The sequence below is a fragment of the Diadema antillarum genome, unplaced genomic scaffold, assembly GCF_040938485.1.
Source record: "Diadema antillarum isolate AM-2024a unplaced genomic scaffold, OU_Dant_1.0 scf00000016, whole genome shotgun sequence".
Taxonomy (NCBI): domain Eukaryota; kingdom Metazoa; phylum Echinodermata; class Echinoidea; order Diadematoida; family Diadematidae; genus Diadema; species Diadema antillarum.
The window spans coordinates 550,705-572,184 of NW_027270905.1; the positions used below are offsets into that span (position 1 = coordinate 550,705).

The 21,480-nt window shown below is 38.5% G+C and overlaps 1 protein-coding gene across 1 annotated transcript in view; it reads right to left on the reverse strand.

Annotated features, from left to right (window-relative positions):
• The window catches only part of LOC139725132 (transcriptional activator GLI3-like), a 114,997-nt gene that overhangs the window by 34,475 nt on the left and 59,042 nt on the right, over positions 1-21,480 (reverse strand). Inside the window, exon 3 of the mRNA XM_071636221.1 lies at positions 1,608-1,811. Within this exon, the coding sequence (XP_071492322.1) occupies positions 1,608-1,811 (204 nt within the window). The remainder of the gene's footprint in view (positions 1-1,607; positions 1,812-21,480) is intronic.

Sequence of the window (21,480 nt, forward strand, 5' to 3'; positions counted from 1 at the left end):
CATGAAACACCTCCTTGAACTACCCTTGGGGGAAATTTTAAATTTATAACAGGTCTTGCATTGGGGAAAATACGGGCTATGTATTCAAGTGAATTTTGAGGTTGCTACAGAAGCATTCTGCTGAACGGCCATATTCAGAATGGTTTTTAAAGCCTTTTTTTTACGCTTTGCTCATGTATGAGTACTATTTCCTAAAGGTAGGCATACATTTTCTTTCTTTTCAAAATATAACTACACCTAAAGATTCATATTGCACTTCAAAAACAGACTTTGCGTTGATGCTGAAATCAAGATCACAGCGACAGGATATTGACGACTGAGGGAAAAAAATAATCAAATGGAGGAAAACTTTCCTGACAGCCACAGTATTTAAAAGAGAAAATTGGTATGTTTGAAAAACTTCTTCAACATTGATCTGTTTCAATTCTGACTGTCCATAGAATTTGAATTTGGGATGTGACAGGAAATCACTCTATTGCATAACCACAAAAAATGTGATCCAACTATTGCATATTCATAATCACACCAAATGGAAGAAACAGCAATATTGATCTTTTATACACAAGGCAAAACACATCAAGCGCAGGTACTAGCAGTTTGCTTATTTTGAATGGGCCTGCCAAGTAGAATATCTTACTCTTGGCAATGAACTTCCAGTGATTAAAGTCCAGGTGGCATTGGGAAACATGGGTGGTCCAACTGAATTCTCTGCCCACTGTGGACATTCAAAAGCCACGAATAGCACCCATCAGCCACGTGACAGCGAATATGTGCATTTGAAGCATACACTCATCAGCAATGGTACACTCCAGTAGAGATTCTTAGGCTGTGTGTAACCTTACACCCTGTGTTCAGACGATTCCCCGCTTTGCAGGGGCAGTTTGGAGAGGATGTATCTTTTTTACAGTCGACCGTCCACACGTACATTGAAATCCCCCACTGAAAGGGGGACAAAATCATGGCTGGTGGTTTCAGCCGTGCGTTAGGTCACCGTACGTGGCGCTGTAGGGCACGCGATTGCAAATAGTAGTTCTTCGCCACCACATTTCGAGCATGCGCAGATATGAGGAAAGCAGCTGCGCAAGAGATAAAGGTCAGTCCCCCGCCAGAATTTTGTTGCCGGACAAGACAAGCATGCCGTGGGAGCAGGGAATGTCCCACCGAGCGTTCACATGATGGGATTGTATGCCGGGAAAAGTCCTGGCAAACGGAAAATTCCCCGTGAAGCGGAAGATCATGTGAACGCAGTGTTAAAGAAGTCAGTGATAAAGCCGCATACAATTTGTTACGCGGGTTCTCAAATGTATATATCCGAGCTGGGCCTACATGTACCTTCCCATTCCATGGTGGCCCCACACTACAGCGTCTTTAAAATCTGCTCAGCTTGTCGTTTCCTCAAAGTGGTTGTAAGGCACATTGTAGCAGATGATATTTGAGACAGTCAAGGTTCGCGGTATTGTGCGTCAAGTACGCTTGACAGGTGCAGCTGATGAACGAGAGACACAGCTACAGTGTAGCATTCACACTGACTAAAGTGATGACCTAAGCACATTCTTATCATGTATTATCACCGAACATCGTAAAACTTGAAGTAACACTGTACTCACCATATCTGGGGTCTATGAAGTTTGATCGCGGGTCGAACACATAGGGCAGCGTGGGGAAGGGGTGATGGGGATGAACCGAGGCATACGGGTGGTGTAGGGGGTGGGATGTCGATGACGAAGAAGAATCACGCCTCGCCCTGCCGTGATCGTGGGTGGATGATGGTGCTTCGTCAGAGGACTTGCCTACGGGCCGCCTCTCTTTGGCTGAAAAAGAGATGGGATATAAGGACAGGTTACCAGAGGTATACTGAGAATCACAAAATGCACACCTTGCCAATTAAAATGTTGTATCGTGGTAGGAGGCATCAGCCAGTATTTTCACAATGTTTCACTGGGGGAGCACAGAGGGTGTCAAATACACTTGGTTCATTACAATATATGATGATTTTGAACACCGTTAACATAACAAAAAAAGATCGATTTTTGCAACTATGAACACAATAATTTCAAAGATAAAGTATGGGAAACTGGCTGAGATTGAAAACAATGAAATGGAAAATTCCAGAAAAGAATGCTTTTCAGCATATCAGTCTCAGCATCACATGATTACATAACCAACCACGTGACGAAATTTAACCATTTTGGGGGAAATTGTTCTGATAAAGTCGTGATGATGAAGTGCCATCCCATGCCATGTCAGATGAAGACAGCAAAGACTTAATTTTTACAAAAATGTACACAAAAATGTGTAATACACATGGGGTATATTTTTGCAGTGTTTAAGGTCTCATAGATTTTGCCAGTCCACTGATATTTGCAAAATAAACAAGTTGCAAAATATGGTCTCACATAACACACATGCATTTTTGTCTCATTCTGTGAATGATGTTCTCAACTGCAGGTCGCAACACTTCTAAATTGTCTTATCTTTCACATAATATATGGTGTATGCAATAATATTCTACAAAAAGTAGCCTGGAAACCAGGTGACCTACAATTCTATAATCGCTCCTCTGCAATAGTCAAGAGCCCCATCCTAAAGAAAGAGAGACCAGAAAAAAAAAAGCTTGGTCGAATGACTGAAAAATCAACAGAGTTGAAAAACTGTTTGTTCTACAGTGGGGATATCGTTCCGAGGGGAAGAATGGGGACACCCTTTCATGGGGCCGGGTTTGTCGATAGACCGACAAGAGCTGGGAGATTCTTCAAGGACTGCGAAGGCTGAAGACGACTCCCAGCTAATTAGGGACCGAATCAATTAATCAATGGCGACATGAGAGGAGGCCGAGAAGGGACCGCCCAAGTGCGGACAGCTACACAGGGTGGTTCTCATTCAGAGGGGAGCAAACAGGAGGGGCACTCCGCAAAAGTGGGTATCGACTGGTATCGATCCAGACTCGGCCACTATTGAGCTGGCTCTGTTGGCGGTACGAATCTCCTGGAGGAGCACAGAGCATCTCGAGGTGAGCTTCCCAAGGGATGTTGAGGGAGTAGTACTGCCTCCTTTTCTCCAGAATTGGACTGACATGCATTAATGATACTAATGATAGTAATGTACCCAATTTTGCCATATCTTTGAACGGTATGACCATTTTTTTTTTCATTTGCAGTGAATAAGCTCATCTGATTTACAGTTTGAATCTCTCATTCACTTGCATTGAATGTGATGACAAGAAAGAGCTACTTTATAGGTGTTCACTACTTTCCAACAATATAATGAATTCAACGGTTTACTTTCATACAAATGGATACCTCTGACTTAGTGTCATAGCTTTCTTGAACTGTCAACTTATAGGTCCTACCCAATTTAATTACAGATTTATTCAGTAATATATTGCTATTGAATTGTTGTGGACATCATAACTAAAATGGTAATTTAGAAATTTGATATTAATAATAACTCTGGACATTGTCTTTTTAGTTTTTAATTTACATACATTACAATGAAATGCAATTTGGTACAATTACCATACCTATTATACTCAACAAGGATTAAATCATCTTTGGTTTGCTAGGCTCAATAAAATATCACAGAGTTTTTCGTCAGTGTATCATGTAATATTCAGCAACTACTTACAAATCATTGTGGAAGTTCCAGGCATTCAAATCAAATATCTGTGCTACGTAAACATTTGTTTCTCCTTCAATGGACCGAGTTCCACCAAGACAGTACAATTCATCTTGAGACTTCCTGTGCTGAATGTCTACCAGCTAGTTCCCCCCTCCCCTCCCTCCCTATCAATCAGGCAGAAATTGAATACACGACCCCCATGACCTGTACTGGGACCATCAGCCTTCAAGTGTTCACTCGAGTACAATGTGAATACACTGGGTGTGAAGAAATTGATTTGAAAGTGATAACTTGCCAAGCTAAACAAGGTTAAGTGACGCTTCCGCAACAGATATTGATCACATTATTCCTTCTTTCTACAGGGTTTGCTGCTTCACTGGGTTTTCTCATCTTGACATTCTGTCTTTCTACAGCTTCATTTTTTTGTCCAATTGTACAAGAACCTTTGGAGTAGTCTGAGCATGATAGTAAAAACTTAAAAAATCAAAAACAAAGAACAAAACTTGATGACAAAATGCGAGATGAGGAAGATATATATTCCCCTGTCATACCTCTCTGGTCTAACTTGAAGCAAAGGAGTTCAAAATGATATCACAATTGTGAACAAGAGTAAAGCATAGCCTGCTTTACAAGCAAAATACAAACAAAAACAACAACAACAACAAACCCCAACTTTCATGTAAATTTACATTCATAAAAGGAGACAATGAGACAAGAGGATAGACCAGAAGCAACACGAGGTCTGTAAAATTATCTCATTTTGGTCATACATATCATTTCATGAGCTACATTTTCTTAAATAGTGCATTTCTTACCTTTCAAACACAAAATGCAAATTATTCAATGTCACCTCAAAAGAGCACTGTACTTTTTTCTATGATTTCAGTGGTACACACATTCAATGTATACTTTTCAAATTACCAGAGAGTGAATTCTTTGTCATAATCTCATTAAATTAATATATATGCCTGTGGTCTTCACATTTCAGGGAAAACAATACAAATGCAGATTATGTGAAAACTGTTTTCACAAGATCACTCTCTTAAAGGACAAGTTCACCTTATAATCATGTGCAGATTGAGTGAATGCAGCAATGTTAGTAGAACATAACAGTAAAAATTTAAGGAAAAATTGAACAATCTCTTCAAAAGTAACAGATTTTTGAAGTTTCCAACAGAGAAGGGACAAACGTACATCATGTTTTGTTCTCCTGGTATAGAAAATGTGAGAGCATATCCCTGTTGAGTGCCATAGGACAAAGATGAAAAATGACTTGTAAACACCACTGGAGCACCGCCGTGCACCAGAGCACCGGCAGATCAGCAAAGGGCCCCCTGTCGGCTCTCTTCACTTGGCTTTGGATTCACATCGCATCAAATTTCAAACGCTGACACACGGCCTCCCAAGCCCTCCCTTGCCCTCCCATCCAGCATTATTGTCCGACTCGCAACATCAATGGCACCATGCTTCCAAATGTTGCGTACTTCCACATGTTGCCGATTATACACAGTACGGCAACAAGATCTCTTATTAGTTCTCTAAGCACCGTGCTGTAAATCTTCATACTACCAGAAATATTGAGCAAAAACCTAACAGGAAAAATTTGTCTAAAATATTCTGTGCTTGAAAAGTTTCTATTTTATCAGCAATTCTCTCAAGTAATATTAAAAATTAGAGGGAAATCATAATTTAGAAAAGATGCTAAAAATTTTCCTGGTATTCCTAAATGTCACTTCCACTGCATCAAGTCAGAGACAGTAGGAATGTGGATAAGAGAATCAGTGCGAATTTTCTCCAACATGCACTAAATAATCCAAGTCAAAATAACTAAACAAGGAAAAGTAGAAATTACGCGGTGCGTAAAATATGTCCCCGCCGGAAGTAGCATTTAGTAGCAAAATGTACAATATAGGTAAAAAGATCAAGGTCAAAGGTGAAAGAAGTCAAGGGTCAAAATTCTATGTAGAAGTTTTGAAGCCCTCACCTAGTGCCATCACATAAAGCAAACGGAATCGAAATCGGGTTAGAAATGGCGAAGGAGTAGCATTTTGTAGCCAATGTACAATATAGGTAAAAAAAAATCAAGGTCAAAGGTCAAAGAAGTCAAAGGTCAAAATTCTGTGTAGACGTTTTGAAGCCCTCACCTAGTGCCATCACATAAAGCAAACGGAATCGAAATCGGGTTAGAAATGGCGAAGGAGTAGCATTTGGTAGCAAAATGTACAATACAGGTCAAAAATCAAGGTCAAAGGTCAAAGAAGTCAAAGGTCAAAATTCTGTGTAGAAATTTTGAAGCCCTCACCTAGTGCCATCACTTAAAGCAAACGGAATTGAAATCGGGTAACAAATGGCGAAGGAGTAGCATTTTGTAGCAAAATGTAAAATATAGGTCAAAAATCAAGGTCAAAGGTCAAAGAAGTCAAAGGTCAAAATTCTGTGTAGAAGTTTTGAAGCCCTCACCTAGTGCCATCACATAAAGCAAACGGAATCGAAATCGGGTTAGAAATGGCGAAGGAGTAGCATTTTGTAGGCAATGTACAATATAGGTCAAAAATCAAGGTCAAAGGTCAAAGAAGTCAAAGGTCAAAATTCTCTGTAGAAGTTTTGAAGCCCTCACCTAGTGCCATCATATAAAGCAAACGGAATCAAAATCGGGTTAGAAATGGCGAAGGAGTAGCATTTTGAAGCAAAATGTACAATATAGGTCAAAGGTCAAGGTCAAAGGTCACAACTGAAATTCTGTATAGAAGTTTCAAAGCTCCCATGTAGTGCTATCATATAAAGCAAACAGAATCAAAATCGGGTTAGAAATGGCGAAGGAGTAGCATTTTGAACATTTTGATCACACACGGACGCACGGACAGACGGACACACGGACACACAGACACACACACGTACGGAGCCCGTTTCATAGTCCCCTGCTCGAACTCGTTCGGCGGGGACAAAAATAGACATGGATCCGTGTACATCAGGGTATAAAGTAATCGGAATATAAACAAATTCTGTGTAACAGTTTCTAAACCTTCAAGGCAATGCATAGCAACTTGTATGACAATGGAATACTATTCCCACAAATCAAAATAAGCTTGATATTTCAACTGCTATCATAATAATATGTACCTGTTCTGCATTTAATGTATAAGTGGATATCTTCGCTTGACTAATTTTTTGCGCTCGGCGGGCTGAGGAGAGTTTCGCATGTTTTTAATTCCGCGGAATCAAGACACCAACTACTTGAACATATGGCAACCAAAAATATTTGCGTGCTTTTATTTCCGCGCTAGTTTTGGGTTGCGCGAAATGCGCAAAAATTTCAACACTGCGAAAATTTCCACTTTTACAGTATACAAGAAACATATCAAATGCAGGCAAGAGTATAGAACGAAATAAGCACACAAATTCTGACAAACATTTAAAATCTCTCACCACACCAGTAGACCTATCTTCTTCAATCCTTGTGGACAAAAGCCATATCCCTTCTGCAACAGTAAAGAGTTCTACACTCAGTGATTCAGCCGGCTTTCCCTGAAAATACCATGTCAGAGAGAGTGCACTGTCCTCTCCTAGAAAACTGATATAATCACGTCCAGCTACCGAGTTATGTAAGAAAATTGATTAGGAGCGCCACCACAACAGCCCGGACTCAAGAACTAAAGGCATCTTTTTCCTGGAAGAGGTTGGGCTTCCGTCACCCCTCTCTCTCTTTTCTTTGTCTCCATCTTTATCTCCTTTTCTTTTTTTAGATTGGGGAGCATGAGAAATGGAAAGAACTGAATAACCACACTCATAGTCATAATGTTTCATGTCCATCTATTGTTGCTCTTGTACATATTTTTTTTTTTCGTGGCCAGCACATTTACATCATATTAGTCACAGATTTCCTGTGAAATCCATGCAAACACAAATCCAACTTTCAGACAGGCTAAGAAGTGCAGACACTTCAATATAGAGCATTCTGCCCTTTCTCAGTGCTTTATAAAACTTGTCTATCGCAAAAATTGCCTGCATATAGCACATGCTATGGCGAGATTTTTTGGGAAAATATGTTGGGTGTAAAAACATGGTTACAATTCCTATTATTGACGGGCATCTTCACACTCCTGGCATCAGATATTTGAAAAATATACACAAATGAACTCAACAAGAGCTAGGTCTGAAGATGGAGACTAGTGGCATGTCAGCCAGAGGATATATACTTGACTGTGACCTTTGCCCCCTGAGACTGAGTGAGGGACTGGTCCTGTGCTGGGATGGATACCACTATCATCAACAAATCCCAATCATAAATCACCAACACAGGATGCGTTTCCTCCATAATTTGACCAAAGTGGAGATAAATTGTCTTGTCTAACACGTAAACAAATCTGCAGAAGAGCACCAACATCCCACTAGCCAACTGCACACAATCATGAATAGTCAGACCGAATGTATCTATAATTTCTGTCATGCGATCACGATCTACACATCATCATAAAAAGATACACCTCCAGACCTATACGGGTCTCACATCGCGAGAGAAATGGCACGTTAAAAAGGGATGGTAGGAGATGAAGATTGGGCTTTTAACTTTCTGCGAGACAGCAAGGAACCACTCGTGAAATAATACAGAGCATACTATTCTAAGAGGAATTCAAAATTCATTAGATGAAAATTGGTTTTGGAATGGCTGAGACATCCAAACACAAAGTAAAACAAAGTGATCCTGATCAGCAGATCCTGATAAAAGGTGGGTCCCACCTTTTATCAGGATTGCTCTGTTTTAGATATCTCAGCCATTTCAAAACCAATCTTCATCACATAAAGGCTGAATCCCCTCTTGGAATTACATGCTCTTTCATATTTTATAAGAGGTTTCTCATTATCCCACCAAAAAATCTTAGAAACCTGACGTTAGGTCTCAACCAAAACTATATGATTCCTTTAATTTTGTATGTGTACAACCATGCTTTGATTGGTTGTTCTGCTCAATACTCTGTATCAAGATTTTCATATTTACTATAAACAGCACATCACAAAGGTTTCTTACATTCACTGAAATTTCACAAATCAGCTCTATTCACCGAACAGCTTGTAAGTGGGCGGAAGGGGGGGGGGGGGGGGGCGGGGCGGGGCAGGGCAGGCTCAGAAGAAATCTACACAGTGAGACGAACTTATATCATAGCAGCTGTGAGAGATGACTCAGAAGGCAGGCATGTGATAAAAAATTCCATTTGTGATCATAAATTCCTGAGTCAAGAACTGTTTGTTTTCAAAAACATGATTTGGTGGATTTTTATTTTTATGAAGGAATGCCACAACAAATTTCTCATAAATCATTGGTGGACCACAAAATTTATGCATTTGAGAATTCACAGGAAGTTGGTTTTAAAGTGAAGGGGACTTCATCTCAATGAGATGGTTGTTTTGAGTGATAAATGTGAAATCAGAGCTACAAACCAGCCAAATTTTGGGCAATTCTGTACAAGTTTGAAGAAAGTGACAAAAGGCTCATTTAATTACATCAGAAAAATCCCATATTTCTGAGAGAGAGAGAGATTTTGTTTTCTTTTATTTGTTCACCCTATAGTTTATTCTTGCACAGAAACTGTAGTGAAAACCTATGGAAAAAGTTTTCAAACTTTTGGTCCATTATTTTTTTTTTTTTTTGGATAGGAAGGGCATGTATGACCTGGGGGGTGTTTCATAAAGCTGTTCTTAAAGCTACAAACATCTTTAAGAACGACTGGTGATCAGTTTTTGTGCTGAATTATTGAAATTCTGATAAGTAAAGCACATCAGAACTGATCATCAGTCGTTCTTAAGTCATTCGTAACTTTAAGAACAGCTTTATGAAACACCCCCAGCTCGTTTAGCCTTTGTAATTAATGGAAGCACTTTTTTTTTCTTATTTTGCTTCAAATCTGCTGTCATGATTTTGCATTATGAACCCTCACAACAGAAAATTGTTGTTTTGCAGCAAATCTCCACTCAAAATGTTCAAACTACTCCCCATTGCAAAGCACAATATGTGAAGCTAATGATGTGTCAACACTATCCAGTCTTGTCAAGCAATGAGAAATACTGTCCCTGCATCTTACATTGTGTTTTTCTGCAGATATTTAATCTATACACCAGCGGATTATGGATGATCAATGATCCTGTAAACATATAGTATATACATGTATGTTTACTATCGAATACATTTCTTGATCAGTTTAGCGGATATCTTTTTTTCACACAATGTACAATGAGACAATAAAAAGTTTCTGCGACAAAACTGCAAGAATATGTAGCAAGAGGGGTGGGATGTCAAACATTATCACATGTCCCCTTGTGCTTCTTTCTTTTCAATTTGTTGTCTTTAAACATCAGGCAAAAATAGGGCACCCTGCCAGACTCGCTGTAATTTGCCACAATTAAATTCTCACATTTCTGGCCTCTAGTGACCAGTTATATACAGTATGAGTGACCACTTGCCCACCTAACACAGGACGAAGGACACAAGGACTTAATAATGCCACCGGACCACACACATGCATGCACACACACACACACACACACACATACACACAAATACATACACAGACTGCTTTACTTCTGGGTGGTCCGGAGCCATTGGAATTTTCAACATTATTACATTGTCCTCAGCCAAAACTACCACATTTTGACTTGCGGTTTATTTAGGAAACCATACGACCTGAAAATCTCTTCCCCCTTGAGGATATTAACATTGAGCGGAATTCATCTGGCAGGTTGGGGTGCTGCTACTTGCGATGTCACAGCAGTATATAACGGTTTAGTAAGAATCTGCCTTAATTACCCATAACTGCCTCTGGATGAGGGTGTCGCAGACAGATGTCACGCATCTGCCACGCACCTCTTTAAGTTTGTGACTATACAGCACACAATGCTCTCATCTCTTTATTGATCTTTCATAGAATAGGGAGGCAACTCCGAGTGGCACTCAACCTTTTGTTGGGAGGACAAGAAATGGTCTCAGCTTGTGCGTCATGAACTTGTGCCTCAAAATTGACAAAATCAACAAATATGTTTTATCAACTGCTTCGAGGGGCACCGGTTGAAACTATTTGCCCAGAGGTGGTTTTTTTTTTTTTTTTTTGTCTCAGGGCATAGCCATGTTGAGAAATCACTAGGCGTGTCTTCATCAGCCCGAAGTTTCAAAATAGCGCGCTATCTTGCGGTTACCAAACTAGTCCGATGTCAAAATAGCGCGCTATCTGTGTAGTGAAGACGCAAATAGCGCGCTATTTGATAGGGAAAATTTTCCCCAAAATCTTGGTCTAGTTCGTCAACTAGAGCGCTAATTCGTGAAATAGCGCGCTAATTTGGGTGCATCTCCATCAGCCCGAAATTTTCTCGATCCCTCCACGCTTCTGGTTAGCCAGCTGGCAATGGAAAGCGCATGTACAAGCTAGTGATTGTGTATAGTATATGGGTCATTCCATGAAGTTGGGTACACAATGGGCAGTACTGTTCATCATGTTATGTATCTGTTTTCAGAGGTCCCAACAAAAGTTATTTTAATCTAATATCCACATTGTCTGATTAATGAGGAGTGATAGAATATATTATCAAAAGGGCATAGTTGAGACTTTATGAAAATCCCGTTTTTTGATGATTAAAAATGTTATTTTTTTGTAATTTTTGTGTTTCTTTTGTGACATCAAAACATTGTTTGTGTTGTTTGAATATTAAATAAATACAATTTACAGTAAAGAAAAATGAGTTGTGTATTTATTCACATTATTAACTCTCATAGTCGGCACTAATAGACAATTCCCCAATGAAGAGGTTTTTCTTGGAAAATTACCTCTTATGAGATCATGTTACTATCGTAACATTTCGTGTCCGCGAAATGGTAATGAGGATTAAATATTTGCGAGTGGAAAACTGCAGAAATACGAGAGAAACATGGCAAGAAATGTCTTATGTATGTTTGTTGTCAATGGATCTTTAAAACTGTGAAAAGAAACAATCGCGTTTGACTGCTTTTGGAAAATACGGAGGAATAAGGTGCTTGTATATTTTCTTCGTGTCCGTGGAAAAAGTTACGATGGGAACAATTCTCCACGATCCATTCGGCAAATGACGTACGCTCACGAGTTGACGACACATTGCCCGGGTTTCCGGATGATGCGACTTGAATGTGACGAGTGCGATCGGCTTGCAGACGACCGGTTAGAACAGCTCAAGCCGCTTTTGTGTTTCGTGGGCAGCTGTTACGATGGAAACGACGTGTCGCTTTTGACAAGGTAGGCTAGCTATCTTTCTCATGTTCTGACATGATCGTATCGTACTTATATTACACTTTATGATCGATATTTCGTAGATTATACCCACAGTTAACGAAATTGTGTGGGCAGAGCCTCGAAGAATATTTCATTAAAAAAAAAACCACAATCGGCGCGAGTAAAGTAATTCGTAATGATATTGCATCTTTAGTCCCACTCGTGTCTTTTTATGTAAGTAAATACATGTAGTTGATTACACATGGAAGTCTGGTGGTAAACGACGACATCAGCGCCCTTTAGTAGTATCGAGTCTAGACTAGTATGACCAAGGAGGTACTACGCTTGCCTAGTACCTCCTTGGGGCTTGGTATGACCTCTTGCTGTAGTATAAGACTTCCTTATTGAGTTATCACCACATAAACCAAACGTAATTTATTGGTGAGATAGTTTGCTGAGAACAAGGTTCCACAAGGACAGGCGCATGCAGAAGAACGTCGCACGCTATTCTCGACGATATTTCCGTATGGGATGACCTCATCGAGAGTGTGACAACACGATGTCAATATGCAGGATTTATAGCACATTCTGAGCTAAATTTTAGGTCATTTAGAAAATAAAATATTTCACTAAGGAGGCTGACAATCGCTAGTTTACCGAAACTAGGGGGCCCTCAACCATACAAGTTACTACTAATATGACACTAGTCTCTGTCTATCTTACAAACGGCAAAATTTGCACATGAAGTTTACTTCGCTAGTGTTTCTAAGTTTAAAAATGACCATTTAATCGCAGAGGGCACCCTTCAAAATACAATTCAAATAATGCCATTAATATACAACCCAATATAAATTTGAGGTACAGTGGAAACTCGATATAAAGATCAGTGTTCTACTGTTCTTTATAACAAGATTCCCCTGTATTAAAAAATGTAGTGTTCATATTTACCTAGAAGGTTGCCAGAATATATATTGTAATCTGCAAATCATATTTGAACTACATTTCAGTTTTAATTTTATTTTAATTTTAATGTTGTCTTTTCCCCCCTACAGCCCCCCCCCCCCCCTCCTTCCAACTTATGATTACTTCAAGTTCAGGCTGGTTAAACACCGATAGACATGGCTAAGAAAAAGCCTTTCCATCTTCGGTTGCGATGTAGTATTGATTCGGAGGCCCGGAAGCCCTCAAAAAAACAGTCAACAGTAAAGTTAGTAAACAGTAATGAAGCTGCTTCCCGAACAACAAAGTGGCGACATAAGTTGAAGGCCAACAACCCACAAGAATACACAAAATTGTTGAAAAAAGCTGCGGAATATAACAAGTTACAGAGGATCGAAATGTCCCTAGCGGAGTCCACCTTAAAGAAGAGAAATATCTCCACTGAAGAGAAGGAAAAGTCTGAAAAGTTCCTAGAACAAAAGAAGCGGTGTAATGCGACTGCAGCTCTGCGAATGAGGAAAATGAGAGCAAAGAAAAAGGAGGAGCAACTACGGCTTCAATCAAACAAAATGAAACAAACACCTAGCACCAGAGCTCAAGACAAAAGGCAAAAAGAAAAATTACAAGCACAGGCAAGAAAGAAGCGAGAGAGACGAGCAGCAATGTCAAAAGAAGAACATGAGCAATACAACGCAATGCGACGAGAGAAATACAAGCAGAAAAAAGAAAAAGAAAAGCTTATGTGGATTGAATCGCAGAAGCTCAAGGCTCGAGAAGCAGAGCTAAAGAAAGAAGAGGAACGTTTGAAAGAAATTGCAGAGGCATTCGATCAGAAACATGCGGAGTTGGAAGTCACTCGCAAGAAACTCTCATCTGCAGGATGTGACGTGAGAAGTTCTTCCGCTAGAAGAAAAAGTTTGGAGAGAGTAAGGGCAGTTATGCCACAAGACCGAGAAAAGTGTGTTTCTACGATGATAGATCTATTTCAGAAGTCCTCTCCAAAAAAGCGTGCAGCACTGAAGAAGAGAGGAATGCACACTGGCCTTGAGGATGCCCATCATGAAGTCCAAAATCTCCTGACATCAAGCATTAGTGAGGAAATGGGCAGACTAAAGAGGAGCAAGAAGAAGAAAGACCTAGAAAAAAGAAGGAATATTGCTGCATCACTAAAGATCTTGAGCAAGTACCGACTTCAGAAAAAAGGATCGGCTCTCTTGCAGATGGGCCGCAAGATCATCTCCTCGGCAAGCAAGAAGAAGCAAATGCACGACAAGAGAAAGCTGTCCCCAGAGGTAGCAAGCGCAGTCATCTCGTTCTACGAAGAATCAGCCATCGACCTGCCTGATAAGAAAATGGTATCCATGAAGACCATGAAAAATATTCGATATCTTCAACAGTCAGTGGCGGCTTTGTTCTTGAAGTTCAAATCACAGAATCCAGACATGAAAGTAGGTGCAAAAACATTCTACAGCCTCCGGCCACATCATGTAAAGCTCCAAGGATCAATCAAATTCAGGGCATGTTTGTGCGAATACTGCACAAATATTGAGTTGAAGGCAACAGCAATTAATAATTTAGCACACAGTTACGGAATGAAGTCCTTCTTTGATGGCGTTCACTCAGTGAATCGCGTCACAATGTGTCCCAAGTCTGAAGGAGCGAAGACGTACATGCGACATTGCTCCGAGAGGAAATGCAAAGAATGTGGTCCCAAATTTTTGAGATCTTACCTGAGACCGCTGGTGGAAAAACACGGCCCTAAGCATATGACATGGAAGAAATGGATTCGGGTCAGAGTGGACGAGAATGGGAAGACGATCACCAAGCAACAGATTGTCACCAACGACGGGACAGTATCTCAATGTCTGGAGGAACTTGAAGGGGAGACGGTCACTATCAGTAAGCATCTGCATAGTGCGTCTTGGCAATCTCAGCAGTTTGCTACACTTACCAAGGACATGCCAAACAACTGGGTCGTCATGGTCTTGGACTTTGCAGAGAACTTTGTATGCAAGTACCAAGACGAAATACAAAGCGCACATTGGTATCACACAAACGTCACAATCCACCCTATTGTTTGCTATCACAGATGTCCAACATGTGATGAGACAATGCAGGAGTCACTCGTCTTCATAACAGGCGATAATCGACATACATATCATGCAGTGCACCAGTTCATGTCACAGGCAGTACAGCATCTCCGGCAAAACATGGAAATTGACAAGATCATCAGATTTACAGATCAATGTGCAGCCCAATACAAAAGTAGAGGACCATTCAAGGACATTGCTCTTGCACAGCAACATTACCAAGTTCCAGTAGAGCATCACTATTTTGGTGCCAGACATGGGAAAGGTCCGAGCGATGGGGAAACGGCTGTTGTGAAACGACAAGCTTCATTAGCTATTAGTTCTGGGCGTAAAGTAATGAACAATGCAAAAGATGTATATGAGTTCTGCCAAGATGAATTGACAATACAACCAAGCCAAGCCGAATGTCTCCACTTTCAACGGAAAGTGTTCTTCGTAGAGGAAATGAATCACAACAGAGATCACAAGGACGTCCAGACCATCAAGGGCACCAGGCAACTGCACTGTGTAAAGGGTGAAAGCAGTGGACGGCTGTGGACAAGGAACCTGTCTTGTTTCTGTAAAGGCTGTGTTCTCGGGAATCAGCAGTGTGACAGCAGAGGGACTGTAGATGACTGGAAAAGTGAAAAGCTGTTTGCTGCTACGATTGAGACATCTCATGGTAAGAACTAAATTAACCTTAATATTTACCTAGAAGGTTGCCAATATATATATTCATTTAGTATTATTGACTAATGCTAGTTATTTGTGATCCAAGCAGAAAGTTTTCAAACAGACCCATCTTATTCATTGGTTGTTTTAAAGTCAGTGGTTAATATTGTGGGTCGATTTAAAAAATTGTACAACTGCGATGTCTAAGCAGTGTAACAATGTTCAAGTGGATGAATAAACGGCCAAGAATATAAAAGTTTTGAAAATCCTGCCTTCACTATCCAGATTTCTATGAATAAAGAATGAACCATTTCAGTAACAGTTTATTCAACACTATAGCCAATGGGGAAATTTGAGCATCGTAAAACAGTCATTGCAAATTTACATTTTTGCAGTAGTATTTAAATTATCATTTTCACAGCAATTTTTGCAGGGCTTCATTTCTACACTATATCAGATTTACTAGTAGCACGTGGGACCATGTAGCTCAGATTTTTTTCAACTGGATTCATTGTTAACCAATGCCTTTAACATATATTTCTGTAAGTCCAGGGTTTTTGAAAGATGTTCTTAAACTTATAACTCATGAATTGCTGCTGCACATTACACCATTGTCTTGCCATACGCTGCCACGATGACCAAATGTTGTTCTATACTACAGAGTTAAATATGTGCGCACTATCTGTACATATTTTTCTTTGGATAGACCAATGTTTTTGTTCGTTACAGAGTGGTACAACAGCAAAATTGTGTAAGTGTGAGGTGTTCTTTACAGATACAGGTGATACTGAAGACCCGTCTTCCATGACTGTTGCAGATGATGACTTGGATGCTGACGGCCCGTCTTCCATGACTGATGCAGATGATTACTGGGAAAGCGAATCCTCCCCTTCCTCTTCACCTGTGAAACAACTGCATGTTACCGGTTTGTACAAATCAGTAATATCGCTGTTTATGTTTTCTTCAACCCTTTTTTATATTAGGGAGTTAATTTTGGCGATATGAAAAACAGTTTATTTGTCCCTCGGATGAAACATTTAAGGTAGCCAATGCCTTTTGCAGAGCCCACAAAATGCCCCAATCATTGTTTGAAACCAAAGATATTAGTATTTGGGCAATATCTGTGAAATTTCGAAATCAAAAGTTGTGTAGAATTCAAAAGATAACAGTTGTAGTGTAGTCGGCATTCAAGCAACAACAGTGCATTTATCGTTCGGGGACTGTAATATAATACTTAAAATCCAAATAATAATGTCAGTAGGTATACGAATGTCATAGTAAAGAATTCACTTATTTCTTTTTGCTGTATTTTTAGTGATAAAATATACCATGAACATGATCAATCGATCAAACAGGTCTGTAAAAGGTAGACTAAGTCTAGAATAAATGTAAGGCCTTATAATAAATATACCAAAATAATTTGAATCATAGTTTTCAACTTAACTCCATAAATAAAGTTGCACAGAGGTTTCACAATATTGTCTGCTTGAATACTGTAGTGTTCCCACTAATTCTGACAAATTTCATGCAAAAGTCATTTTCTACCATTAAGGTCTTTTTTATGTATAATCTTCAACTTTCACAGATAACGTGGTCATAGGTGTTCCAACTTCCCACCCGCCTTCTACGTCTGACAGACAGCTTCCCGTTGAAGTCCCAACTTCTAACTTGCTGTCTACTGGTACTGAGCTTCATGTTGAAGACCAAACCTCTCACTCGTCAACATGTGACACACAGCTTCACATGGAACTCCCTACTTCTCACTCGCCATCTACTGCTGGCACTCGGGTTCATGTTACAGGTTTGTAAAAATTATTTTTTACATCTCAACTTTCAAAGTTCAATTCAAGATTCAAATAATTTACTATCATGCACTGAAGCATAGAAATCATTTCAAATTTTCTGATATACAAAGGAAAAAAATGGCAAGTGGTATAATGTTAACAAATGTACTTAAGATTTTACTTGTTCTAATCATTGAAATTGGTCCCTGCACATGTATTGATGTTCTTGGCAATTTAGGTTTTAACAATCATAGCGCACATGGATTGGAACCCCACCAGCATGAACCCAAACACATGCGCACACACACACATTTATACATACCTCACAAATGAACACACACCTGCAAATGTCCCCATTTTTAACGCTTAAGTCCACCCACACCAAAATACTGATGTGCACTTAAACACCTCAGTGACCTCACCCACTGCAATGCGTATGTATCCACGTGCACTTACAGCATGGAGTCAGCATGAACACACACGTGGGACACATGCTCACCTGCACCCAATTCTAGTCCCAAAATGTCTGTGTTATTTATGTTTAAAGTTAATATACCCAATTGCACATGCAATATATTATGTACATGTGAAGGGATATTTTTTTCCCAACAAGTTAATCACACCTCCACTTTATGCATATTTAGGGAGGCTGTTACAAGATTTATGGAGAGACATACCAGTTCAATTCTGTTCAAATGAGTTTTTCTGTGGATCAAAATTCTCTTTCAGAATAACTATGTCTGAATGCAGGAGGATGTATGTCTTCTTTCATATTAAAGATCACTGGAGATCCTTTTACTGATTATGTTACGTGCAGTACTGGTTATCTGAGAATTGTCTATTGGTGACAGTTTTCTTCTATTTTGCAAAAGCATTGTTACTTTATAATTTTAGATATTTTATCTTTATTCATATATACAGCTTATCGCCAAACTCAGGACCTTCAAACTGGGGATTTTGTTGCCGTTGTATATGGTAAGACGTGGTGGGTCGGAGAAGTCCTGGAGCTGAAAGGAGAAGATGCACATATCAACTTCTTACTCAATAAGGGTGATAACAAGTACTCTTGGCCAGACAAACCGGAGCAAGACTGGATTCGGAGAACTGGGATCTTTGCCATCTTCCCCTCTCCACCAATTCCTGTGTCCTCAAGACATCTTGGATTTGAAGAAAACACTTTTCGTTCACTGGCAACTAGAATCGACACATTCATCAATCTTGAAGAATAGGATTAGTAGGACAGGATGCTGCATTTTAGAACAGGAACATGTATATGTGAATTAAAACAGCCTCAGGACAGCTTTGGCATTCTTCAAATTTTCTAAAATGTTTTATTGGAAGAGTATATGTAAGGAATAAAATACAATGTTTAATGGTGAAAATTCACCTTCCGTATCTCATTCCATTGTATGTTTGCCTTTTTTCATTCTTCCCATGAAAGATATTAAAATTAGCAAATGCCGAAGCTGTTTCGATCCTTTTATGTTATGAGGCACTACTGGCCAGGATCTCCTGCACATCATTCAGTGTAGAGTCTTAGTGCTGTAGTATTCGGTTATTTTAAAACCCAGTTAACCTACTTCAAAAATATGGTTGTGTTTCGGTCATATAATGTACAAATTTTTATACAGGTTGTACATATTCCTTCATTATTTTGCAGGTAATATTTATAGTGATAATTTTACTCGTAATTCTATTTGTAATAATATTTTCAGAACATAATGAGAATCAAAACAGTTATCCAAACCCAAACCATTTTGACCAAAGACGGTTTGGTTACTGCTTTGTTAACCTTTTTACTACAGCACTAGTGTAGACGTGCAGGACTGCGCTGCAGTCATCAGCTGAGGAGCTAGTAGCATGTGGCCTCAACTAGAACAAAATGCAAATGAAAGTATGGGTTATTTGGAATTTTTCATGTGAAAAATGAAGTTTGAATTCTGAATCAAAACATTGATTGAAAAACAAACACACATGCTCATATAAAAAACTGTTGACAACTCATGAGAAACAGGAAAATCTTAAATCAACAAGATATTGTTATAATTCATGGTTTAGGAACTTAATTTTTAATTCATTTAATAGAATTGATATTTGTATGCTAATCAGAAATCAAGTTTTTATGTGACATTACTTTAATACTAAATAGAATGACACAAGTTAACAATACAGGGGAACCGAGAACAAGATTCTTAAATTTCTTGGGACCATCAAAGTTAGATTGCTGTATTGAATCCTTGATAGTATCAGGGCTATTATACATAAGTATTATGAGTATAGGGAACTTCATTATAGTGAGGTCCTTAAGACCATATAAATTAGTGTGTTATATTGTAAATATGTTCTACTAGTAACACAAAAGAATACAAAGAAGTGGGACAAGAAAGATTACATTGTAGTAGTGGAGTTCGTCAGATCAGTGTTCTACTGTTCTTTATAACAAGATTCCCCTGTATTAAAAAATGTAGTGTTCATCACAACGGTGATGGCAAAGAAATTCAAAGTTAGAATTCCTGTAATAACTTCAAAACTTGAACAAAAGCAAAATGCAGGCACTATGTGACTAAAATTAAAAGTATTGTAATAAAATAGTATCAATATAATGTACATGCAAGAATATGGATGTAAATATAAAAGTCACTGTAACTTGAAAACGCATTGATAAACCAATACAAGAACTGGAGTGCCAAAAATATTAGTAAGGTAACATGCAAGAAAATGTGAATATGAGTTGTAACAAAATCTGAAGATATTGGGAATTTCATTTTGAATTAATGAATAAAATTATAATTCTGTCGTTCAATATGTCATTGTGATAGGCATGCACATTAAATTTGAGCCTACCCAGACTACATGCATCAAGTTTTCTGTAATCTGTACATTGTGTAGGAGGAAAGATAATCTTTCAAAGAAGGGTAAACGATTGTAATTAATTAAAATTATCCATGTGATTGCTTATTTTTGTTCAATTAAAAGCTGTTCTTGAAGAAAATCAAACAAAAATAATGAGATACATGCATTATTTGAGTAAAACTAGCAATTTGATGTTTCACGTGTAACAGGACGCCGGTATCTTGGTGTCTTTGTTACATGTGAAACCACCAAATAAACTTTGGGACAAATACATTATGATTATAAGAATAAAATTCTTATATATATCTTTATATAATTATTCTCAGTCATTACTTGAAATTTAAAAATGTTGAAAGTCTGATAAATCGAAAGACAAATTTATTGTTTCACATGTAACAGGACACCAGAATCTTTGTGTAATTGTTACATGTGAAACCTTAAAATGAAGTTTGGGCAAATAGTCATTTTGTATATGTGTCCGCATCTTTACTCTCCGATCTTATTTAAACATTAACCTGTCCTCTTATGCTTCACTCTATTTCCTTTATTATTCATGCTACATTTAAAAGAATATTAACAAATAGGACACTATTTTAGTGTTTCACATGTAACGGGACACCGGTATCTTGGTGTCTTTGTTACATGTGAAACCACCAAATAAACTTTGGGACAAATACATTATAATTATAAGAATAAAATTCTTATATATATCTTTATATAATTATTCTCAGTCATTACTTGAAATTTAAAAATGTTGAAAGTCTTATAAATCGAGAGACAAATTTATTGTTTCACATGTAACAGGACACCATAATCTCTGTAATTGTTACCTGTGAAACCTTAAAATGAAGTTTGGGCAAATAGTCATTTTCTGTATGTCCGCATCTTTACTCTCCGATCTTATTTAAACATCAACCTGTCCTCTTATGCTTCACTCTATTTCCTTTATTATTCATGCTACATTTAAAAGAATATTAACAAATAGGACACTATTTTAGTGTTTCACATGTAACAGGACACCAGAAAATCTGTGTAATTGTTACATGTGAAACCGTAAATGAAGTTTTGGGCAAAGTAGTCATTTTTGTATGTCATTTTGCATATTTATTTTCTGATCTTATAAACATTAGCATGTCCCCCTATGGCTCACCATATTTCCTGAATTATTCATGCTTCATTTCAAAGAATATTAACAAAAAGGACTATGTTTCAGTGTTTCACATGTAACAGGACACCGGAATCTTTGTGTAATCGTTACATGTGAAACCTCAAACAAGGTTTTGGGAAAATAGAGTCTTTTTGTATTTGTTAACCTTT